Genomic DNA, 10,657 nt, shown 5'->3' on the forward strand with positions numbered 1-10,657 from the left:
GAAGTAGTGACTCTGAAAAAAATGTGGGGGTGGGGTGGATAATCAGCTGAACATGAACTCACAGTGTGTTGCTGAAGCCAAAAGAGCTAATGCAATCTTGGGTTGCATAAACAGGGGAATCTTGAGTAGGAGTAGAAAGGTTATTTTATCACTATATTTGGCACTGGTGCATCAGCTACTGGAATAATGTGTGCAGTTCTCATGCCCATAGTTCAAGAAGGATGTTGATAAATTGGAGTGGGTTCAGAGATGAGCCACAAGAATGATTAAGGGATTAGAAAACTTGTCTTATAAAACTCAAAGAGCTCAATCAAGTTTAAGGGGTGACTTGATTGCAGTCTGTAAGTATCTATATGGGGAATAAATATTTATAAAGGGCTTTTCAATCAAGCAGAGACAGGAATAATATGATCCAATGCCTGGTAGCTGAAACTAGACAAATTCTGGCTGAAAATAAAGTGCAATTTATTAAAGGCAAGAGTAATTAACCATTAGAACAACTTACCATGGGTCGTGGTGGATTCTCCATCACTGACAACTTTTAAATTAACGTTGGATGTTTTCTTCTAAAAGCTAATCTCTAGGAATTATTTGGGGGCAGTTCTATAGCCTGTGTTATACAGATTAGATGATCACAATCTAGATTCCCTTCTGGCCTTGTAATCTATGAATCATCTACTGTGCCCCTCCTTGCATGTCCAATATTGTCCCCATTTCACCATACCTTTCCACTTTCCCCAATCTGTATTTTGAAGGTTGGATCATTGTTGTTGTCAAAAGGTAAACGTATTAAAATCAGGCCCTAGGATTCCTACTCAGACTATCAAAGTTAGTCCTGCTGTGGTTCAGTGTCTTCATCTGTAAAATGGAAATAATGATATACTGCTCATAGAGATGTTGTGAAGTTTAATTTGCTATTGTTTATAAAGTGCTCTGAGATCCTTGGATTACAGGTACTATGCACATACAAAGATGCAGGAGACTTGATAGAAACCACTACCCAAGTACTTTCCATAACTATTGTTCCTGTCCTATTCAAATGTCCTTGGAGAAGACTTCTGTGCTACTTAATTTTTAAGTGCACTGTAAAGACTGATACATTCCCCCATATTAGTTCTGTATTTTCTCTGTGGCTGCTTCCATGCTTCTGGATCCTAGCTGGAACTGTAAGAGCTTCTCTACACACAGAAATTGCACCAATTTAGCTAATCAGTTAGGAAAACAGAAAAGTTAAATTGGTGCAATTTCTGTGTGTAGACCAGGCCTAAATGTTAAAGCCAATCTAAAACAAACTGTTATCAAGGTGTTTTTTGTTTGACATGAAGTGGGAAGTGACTCATTGCGTATTCCTATAGCTCTTTTCAAATGAGGATCTCAAAGCACTTTACAAAAAGGGGCTGCTATTATTGCTATTATACAGATGAGGAAACAGAAGCACAGAGAGGTGAAAGGATCAGCTGAAGGTCTTACAGCCAGTCAGTGACAGAGTGAAAAAAGAACCAAGCTGTCCTGACTCTCAGTGCCCTACACTAAGTACTAGACAGCACTGTCTCTCTTGAATTCTTGAGGGCAAGGTTGATCTCTCCTGAAATTCCCAGTCTGGTTTGCAGCCCCAGAAAGGTTAAGCCAAACATTCAAACTTTGGGGTTGTTCTCCTAAACAAGCAGAACTTTTTAGGTGCACCTCTACCTCGATATAACGCTGTCCTCGGGAGCCAAAAAATCTTACCGTGTTATAGGTAAAACAGCGTTATATCGAACTTGCTTTGATCCATTGGAGTGCGCAGCCTCGCCCCCCCCAGAGCACTGCTTTACCGCGTTAAATTGGTGTTCTGTTTGGTGGCGTTATATCGAGGTAGAGGTGTACTTACTCATGGTTAGCAGAGATCCTTCAACATGGGATCTGGTAGAAATCAGTACATTCCTCAGAGTAGTTGCATGCCTAGCTTAAAACCAGCGTGACCTTTGTTTATTACTTCAGATTCATACTATTTGAAAATAATTTCAAGGGGTGGGGAGTATAAAAAGGAACATTACAAAAATAACACTAACAACCCATTATCTTCATCATAAAAATTACCAAGAGATGGAAAGTTCCCACTAAGGTACATCTTGTTCTTTCCATACCAGACCAGTTCAGAGCTATTCCTTATAATACAGTACAGCTAGATGGCAGTATATTATACAGTCCAATTTAAAAGGACTCAAGAGAAAGGCCTTCCACAACTCCACTTGGAAGACCATTCCACAGCCGAATAGATCTCAGTATTAATCATCCCATATGCTGCATGCTTTGAGAAATGTACCGCTGAGAACACTTCAGTATTGGCAGGTTGATGGACTATATGTAAGGCTACAATTTAGTCACTGAGGTCGCAGAAGTCACAGAATCCGTGACTTCCAGCAATCTCCGTGACTTCAGCCTGCGGCTCTCAGGAGGTGCAGGGTCCCCTGCTGTCCATGGGGGCAGGGAGCTCCTGGACACCCCCACCACCTCTGGTGGCTCCCAGAGCTCCAAGCTGCTGCAGGCAGTGGTGGTACCCCGCAGCTCCCAAATGCTGCAGGTGGCGGGGGAACCCCCGAGCTCCCAACAGCAGTGGGTGGTGGGGGCCCTGGCCTGGAGCCAGGGCCGCTCAGAGGATTATGGGAGCCTGGGGCAAAGCGGAGGAGCTGCGGCGCTTGTACTCACCTGGCGGCAGTCTGGGTCTTCAGTGGCATTTCGGCGGCGGGGAACCCTTCAGTCACTCCGTGTCTTCAGCAGCACTGAAGGGCCCCCCGCTGCCGAAATGCTGGCCGAAGACCCAGACTGCCACCAGGCCAGGGCTCGCTGGGCCCCTGTGGGGCCCAAGGCCTGGGGCAAATTGCCCCACTTGCCCCCCCTCTGGGCAGCCCTGCCTGGAGCTGCGAGTGATGGGGAACTCTGCAACTCCCAATTGCCACAGGTAGCAGGGGAACCCCTGAGCTCCTGGCTGCCGCAGGCCCCTGGAACTGCAGCGGCAGGGGTACCCTGCAGCCCCCAGCTGCTGCAGGTGGCAGGGGCCCCGCAGCTTCCAGCCGTGGGTAGCAGAGGACCCTGGAACTCCGACACCCAACCCATGGCGGGGGCCCCTGCAGCCCCTAGCTGCCCTGTGGCAAGAGCTGTGGGGACCTGCAGATCCCCATTTTGTCACGGATATTTTTAGTCAGGACTGGCTCCAGGCACAAGCGCAGCAAGCAGGTGCTTGGGGCGGCCAATGGAGAGGGGGCAGCACATCCGGCTCTTCGGCGGCAATTCGGCGGCGGCCCCTCAGTCCCTCTCAGAGGGAAGGACCTGCCACCGAATTGCCGCCGATCACGGCTTTCCCCCCACTCCCCGCCACTCGAGCTGGCAAAAACCCTGGAGCCGGCCCTGTTTTTAGTAAGAGTCAGGGACAGGTCACAGCTTCCGTGAATTTTTCTTTATTGCCCGTGACCTGTCCCTGACTTTTACTAAAAATATCCATGACAAAATCTTAGCCTTAACTATATGAGATAAAAAGATATTTTCATATTTAGTGTCTATGATTTCTTTAAAACATAGAATTTTGCCCAGACAGACAGGGTCTTTTAGAAACATCTGCATAGTGATGTCCTAATAGACTGTAGTAAATGCGTTTGAGATCCAGATTGACATATCTAATCAGATTATCCTTACTAACAAAAAGAACAGCTAAAGGTACAAAATGTCTTTATGGTAACTGCTGACTTAAAAAAAAACAAAACAGTATTGCAGTTGGCTTAAGTCCATTGAAGAGTTTGTTCTTGTTTAAGGGCCCCAGCCTAACATCAGCATGAGGTACAGAGCAACACTATTGAGATGTTACTGCAAAGTCTTACCAGAAATGTTTCAGCAAGTGAACAGAGTTCTCCTGCATGACCCATCAGATTGCTGTTCTGGTAAGAGATGAACCCATAGGGCTTGATGATTTGCCAAATTTCTGAACCTTTTCAACACCACTTGAAGTCAATGGGAGCCAGAAGTGGTCAATACCTCTGAAAAACAGCTCCACAGCACCTAAGTCATCCCTGTTCTTATTCTGCTGAAGTGACTTTACACCAGGGGTGACTTTGGGCCACAGGGCCAAGTTCTAGCCTCATTTACACCCATATAATCTCCCTGAGGTTGGATAGTGTCACCGAGGTTAGAATTTAGCCCATAAAAGTAAAATGGCCCTGGGCTGTTTGAGTTATATAATAAAACCTGAGATAAAGCTAAAGATGTCTTAAAACACAACTCTTAAGCATCAATCATATCTGAGTGGCTCACAATCATCACTGCTATGTTAAGAGGCCAGCAACATGGCTGAGTGCACCATACTGCATTCCGCAGCTACCAATCTATATGATCATTCAGAAGAATGCGCCAGACAGTTCTACATGAAATTCCAATTCCCCTAGGCACTAAGTCACCTTTTTGATTTCCAGATTACCACTCAAGGCTGACACAATATGAGGTACATACATCCCACTGCAGGCACGTGGCTGTTCGTGTATAAGGAATGTGTGTATGATGTACAGATTGTAATGGAATGAAATAATACAATTGGAAAGGCAACCGACTCATATTTATAAATATTTCAGATTTACTATATGAATAATACCCAGCACCTTTTACTGCACTTTATTTATTCAAAGGTCTTTGCAGACATTAACTAATGAATTTCCCTTTCCCCACAATACCTCTAGGAGGTAGGTAGATACAAATTATCCTCAATGTGCAGGGAAACTAAGGCAGGTAAGTCCAGGATAAGAACTCAGCATTACCTGACTCTTAGGCCTGCACTCACTCCTCCAGGCCACACTGAATAGCACTATAGCTGTCTTACTGTATGAAACTACAGTAACCCAGCCATCATCATAGTGGATCACAACAGTGGTGCACTCAGTCCAGTATTCTGTCATTGGCTGTAGCCAATACCACATACTTCAGAGGAAGGTGGAAAAGGCCCATTCAGCATAAACATGTCCTAAGGACAGGTTTCTTTTGAATCTCACGCAACTATGCCCAGATCTTCAAAGGTATTGAATGGCGTTAGGTGCCTAAACACATTGAAGGATCTGGGCTCAGTGGTTGGCTTATGCTGTAAAGCATGAGGGTTTATACTTCTTGCACATTGTTTATACCTCTTGTTCTCATTATTCATGGATGTGTCTAATCCTTTTTTGGATCAAGCCACACTCTTGATCTCAGTCACACCTAGTGGTAACAAGTTCCACAAGTTTATTATGTATTGCATAAAAAACTACTTCCTTTATTCAGTTTTAAATTTATTGCTTTTCAGTTTTATTGGACATCTCTTTGTTCTTGTATTATGAGAAGGGATACACAGGACTATCTCATTTACCTTCTCTATCCCATTCATTGTGTTGTAAACCCCTTTCACGTCTCCTTTTACACTTCTCATCTCTACACTCAACAATTTCAATCTTTTCAGTCTTTACCAAAGTCTCTTTATGCCTTTAAATCATTTTTGTCACCCATCTCAGAGCCCCCTCATTTTCTGTTATCTCCTTTTTTCTATAAGATAACCAAAACTGAGTGCATCATTACAGCAGATGGTGTCCCATTGATTAATTATAACAGCATTATAATATTTTCAATGGCATTCACTCCCACATTCATTACATACTCTAACATCCATCTTTGCTGGTTTTGGCCACCATTGCACAATTATACTTGTTTAACAATATATTAAATCAGCAGTAAAGAGTGTTGTCTAGTGTTTAAAGCAGAGGATTCAGAAGCAAGATTTCTGGGTGCTATTCTGGCTTTGTCACTGGGCAAATGACTTAACCTAGGTTCTCAAAGGCATTTAGGCACCTAACTTCCATTGATTTCAATGGAAGTTATTGGAGCCTAAATGCCTCTGAGGATTTGGGCCTTAGCCTCTCTGTGCTTTAGTTTCCCCACTTGTAAAATAGAGATAATGATATTTATCCAAGGATGAATTCATCAATGCTTGTGAAATTCTTCACTGTGCTCAGATGGGAGCTGCTATAAGAATGCAAAGGATGAACACTGTGGGCTAGTCAACAGAGCCTAGCACTAGGATTGAAAATCCCTGGGTTCTAGTCCAATCTCTACTCCTGGCCTGCTGGGTGACACTGGGCAAGTCATTTCCTGTTTCTGTGCTTCAGTTTCCCCATCTGTAAAATGGGAATAAAGACCATCTCTATAAAGCACTTTGAGATCTACTGAAAAGTTTTATACAAATGATAGGTATTATTATTGTATTAAGTATGTCATAAGATTTGCTCAGCAGCTTGGATCACTAAACAATCTAGTCCTGTGACCAGCCACAGGAAGTCAACACCATGCACCTAATCAGTTGTCTACGAGTGTGTCCCCCAGAATCCCTGGCACAGTGGCCAGACTTCCCTAATCGCTGTGCGCTAGGACAGTCATCTCTCTCTACTATGCTTGGGATTAGGGAGCTTCTCTGTCCATGGGCTCAAGCTGGTAGAAGTGTTTTCTCTGCTCCTGCTGCAATATTACCACCCCACCCAGAAAGACCCTTCTGGATTGTGAGGACAGCAGGCCTACACCATGCATCTCCCACTCCCAGATACCTGCTGTGCGGGCAGCACTGGTGATACCCCACCCCTACAGGCTGATAATGACCCTGATTAAAGAACATCTAAAGTAACGCGAGAGCCCCATGACTCCTTGAGGGGTGAGAGGGCTAGGATACATCCCTGAAAGTCACAGTTCTTAGGACTCAGCTCTCAAAGTGAACCTGAAGGACACAGTTTGCTGCCAGCCCTTCACAAACCAAACTTTAGGGTTTAGCTGGTGAGACCCCCCCAGTTCAGCAAACTCTACAGCACAGTTAGGAGTGGGAGGTCACCACGGGCAAGAGAGCAGGAAGCAGCATACTCAGGGTATGGGTTGCTCCTCATATCTCACTGCAGAGACCTCCTCCATGCTCAGTGGCTGACCCAAGCCAGGAGTGGTGCCCTTTCCTTCCTGAGGACTTGTTGGGAAGGAAGAGGCATTTCTGGACACTGAGAACAAAGTGGCAAGAAGTCATTGTGCCCCTTGCCACAAATCCATTTCAATAGGAGGTGAGCATTAGTTGTGGGTCTGACCCATCTCTCACATGGCACAATCATTCCACACTGAGAAGGGGGCAGAGCACTGTTCACATGAGACTACAGAACATCACAGCTGGCACAGGATCCCCATAAACTCTTCTTTCCCTCCCTGACTGGACCAGTTTAGGGGTCGCACTTCTAAGATTAGGGTGCACCTGGGTGGGGTAGATTTATTTAACGTCTGTTGACTGGTGTCTGTAGCAGCTCCAGTGGCATGGTTGCCCTAAAGCCAGCAACACAGGAAAAAGTGCCTCTTTCCTGCAGAAAAGACAGAAGTGATTCTCTGCTGGCTGGAGACAGAGATTATGTTTTGCATTCCAGCCAGGCACAGAAAGCAGGTGAAAACTACAAGCAGCTTTTCCCTTGGAGATCTAGTTACAGTGTTTTGCACAGTTGCCTTGGGAATGTAAAATGACAGGATTGCTTCTCTTCAGGGGAGATAGCCAGGACATAGGCAAGTACTCGGAGCCCATTCTTCACTTACCTGTTGTAGGAAGAGCCCCAGAAGGAACGACATGAGAGAGAAGGGATTGAAGAAGAAGTAGGAGGGAGCTGCCAGGCTGGAACTTACCTTTTCTGCTGCAGCAAGTTGATTTCATCCAGGCGTCTGGTCCAGGATTTTTCACTCTGAAACCTGCGCAACAGAGAGTTCCAGAGCCCAAGGAGCAGCCCATGATCCCCAGGCAGGAACATCCCCATTGTCCTGTGTTCTCCTTGTCAGCTGAACTCAGACCTGCTGCTCCATCTGCTTCTTCCTGTGATGTTTCTTTGTGAATGGCTCTCTATTCCTTCGTTCCAGGGGGGCAAGATGATCTGAGTGGGAGGTGGATGTTCCTTCAGAAAATGTCAGTTTGGGAGACAGGTGGATGGTTACAACATTTGGTTGAGGCAGGCATCTGGCTGTGTCTCAGAAACAGATACTACCTGCTGGGGAATGGCTGAGAGCGAGAACACACCCCTTTCTACTAAGTTACCTTCTGATTTAAAGAGACACAGCTTTGTTTGGAAGCCACTCGCACTCCCACATGTCTATTGAGCAATCTCACTGCTAAACAACGCAGAACTTCCAGTGGGTGTTTTAAAGCTGATAAGAAGTTTTTTAAGAACAAGCAAAGGCTGTAAGGGACCTATTGGTATCTGCAGGATGTATTTGCTCCTCTGTGTCTCTCCCTATACAAGAGGAGAGAATGAGATGAGGACTTCAATAACTCAGGCATAGGTTAGGAGTTTGTTACAGAAGTGGGTGGGTGAGATGAGTCTATGAGCCAGTGAATGGGAATTTGGCCTAGGCACACAGGCAATCTGCTTCAAGCAAATCTGCCCCTCCCTCCATCACCACACTCACAAACACATGCTGTAAAATCATTTGATGGGACTAGGATGACCATGGGTCCTTTGAAAACAAAGACATTTACGGTTCTGTCCCACAGTTCCGGTTGGTAGTATATAAATCAGTGTTTTGTCCAATTTGTATATATCTGTGCAGATTGTAGAAGCTGCCTGTCAGTTGAGCTGGTTACAATGACTAGAGCTAGGTGACATTTTTAAAGAAAATAATTAATTTGCTGAAAAATGCAGTTTGGGTCAACTCAAAACTATTTGCGAATTTTAGATGAATTCACAGAATAGTTTTGGACCAAAAATTTGCGGGAGAAGGATTTAGACACCATTCACAAAACAGCAAGAAAAGAAATAGCAGAAGAAGGTGAAGGCAGGGGTGGAAGGTACTCATCCAGCATGTGAGTGAGTCAGATTTAATTCCCCCCTCTGTCTCTAGAGAATTCCGCATTACAAAAAAGCACTCTGACCACTGGGCCATGGGATATTCTGAGGTTTGTTTGTGTGTGTGTGGGGGGGGGGCTTTCAATTTCTGCTGTTGAAGCTGTTAGACTTTGTATAAATAATTAAATATTTATTGGCACAGGGACTTGAACTTGGGCCTCCCATGTGTATGCCCTAACATGGGCTATGCAGTCGTTCTGACACTCTCTTTTTGTCCCAATGACTAGTCATTATCATTATGAATGATTATGAATTGCCACTGTGAAAGACAATGGGCAGTGATTGGGCTAGGGAAAGTGTGTGAGAATGATTGCATAGCCCTGTGGTTAGAGCACTCACCTGCCGGAGGAAGTGGGGGGGATTGAACCTGAATCACCCATGCCCTGGATGCCTGCCCTAACCTCTGGACTAAAAGATAGGGGCAGAGGTGACTCCTCTGGCCATTTGTGAATTTAGTGCCTGGAAAAATGCCCCAAATAAAACCATTTCAATTTGCCAAAATTTTTCACAGTGTTAGGGTTTGGTTCTACCAGAACTGTTTTTTTTTTTTTTCAATTTTTGGGACCTGCCAGTGAACTGAAAAATGAGTTATTTGCCAAGTTCTGCTGAAAACAGCCTGGCTCAGCACATTACTCCTGGGGGAATTCTGCACCACTGCCCAAAGCAGAATTTGTGCAGAATTTCCCCCGCAGAATTGGGGCTGCAGAGCTGCTGGCTGCCACTAGGGGGCACTGGGCTCTGCGGAGCACAGGTTTGCAGTGAGCAGAGTGCCTAGCCCAGTGGGGATGAAGGCTCTGCAAGCTCTGGCTGCTCGGCTTAATACTCATTTTCTTGGAGACAGGAGAGGTCCTGGGAGACCAAGCTCTGGCAAAGGGTGAAGAAGGGCAGGGCCGCACTGCGACACATCCCCCGGCTGGACAGTAAAGAAGCTAGGGGGAGTAAAGGCTGTGGGGTGCAGGTGTCTGGGCTCAGGGGTGCCCCGTGGCTGGGTTCTGGGGGGAGGGAATGCAGATGTCTGGGCTCTGAGGGCCCCACGCAGCCCCCTGCAACACCTCCCAACTGGAAGTGGGTTGTCATAGGGGTTTCTTTAACTCTCTACTCCTGGGAGAATCTTTTTGTTGTTGATGTTGTCTGTATTGTTGACATACTTGTCAACAGGTATTTTGAAATAAATTATCAAAATTATTCAAACTGGAGTGATTATATTGTGCTATTTTGACAAATAAAATATGCAGAATTTTGCAAAATTTTAAAATACTGTGTTCAGAATTTTTAATTTTTGGCACAGAATTCCCCCAAGAGTAGCACACGCACTTCCCAAAGACCAGCTCCCTCTAGGCCTGCCAATGCTGCTATCCTCTTCTTCCCCACCAGGAGGCCTGTGAATGAGGCCCCTTTCAACGAGTCCTGGAAACACTCCTCCCCCTGCATGTATAGTAAAATGTGTAGGGTACTGAGGATGGTGAGGAGTGGGGAAGGGAGGAGGGGGCTTCAGTTTCACTTCCCATCCATTGCAAGACCCTTCCATGCTCATACCAACAAAACTGTCCCCACAGATTTCCCATTTTTATGACTTGGAAAACCTCACCCCAGATCAGGATCCCTGGCCTCAAAGCCCAAGAATCATCATATTGCTTCCTCCCTCTTGCCCACCTGTCCCAGACTGCTCTGCTTTGCCAACTGGGCCTGGATTTCAGCCCATGCAGGTGTGGGGAGAGAAAAGAGCACATGTCCAGACCTGGTCTGTGATAAGGGGATTAGGT

At 45.5% G+C, this 10,657-nt stretch overlaps 1 protein-coding gene across 1 annotated transcript in view; it reads right to left on the bottom strand.

Moving 5' to 3' along the window:
- LOC123356447 (transient receptor potential cation channel subfamily V member 6-like) overlaps positions 1 to 8,033 on the bottom strand; it is an 83,023-nt gene extending 74,990 nt beyond the window's left edge. Inside the window, exon 1 of the mRNA XM_044999710.1 lies at positions 7,684 to 8,033. Within this exon, the coding sequence (XP_044855645.1) occupies positions 7,684 to 7,811 (128 nt within the window). The 5' untranslated portion in view covers positions 7,812 to 8,033. The remainder of the gene's footprint in view (positions 1 to 7,683) is intronic.
- Between the last annotated feature and the right edge of the window lie 2,624 nt (positions 8,034 to 10,657).

The sequence above is a fragment of the Mauremys mutica genome, chromosome 1, assembly GCF_020497125.1.
Source record: "Mauremys mutica isolate MM-2020 ecotype Southern chromosome 1, ASM2049712v1, whole genome shotgun sequence".
Taxonomy (NCBI): Eukaryota; Metazoa; Chordata; order Testudines; family Geoemydidae; genus Mauremys; species Mauremys mutica.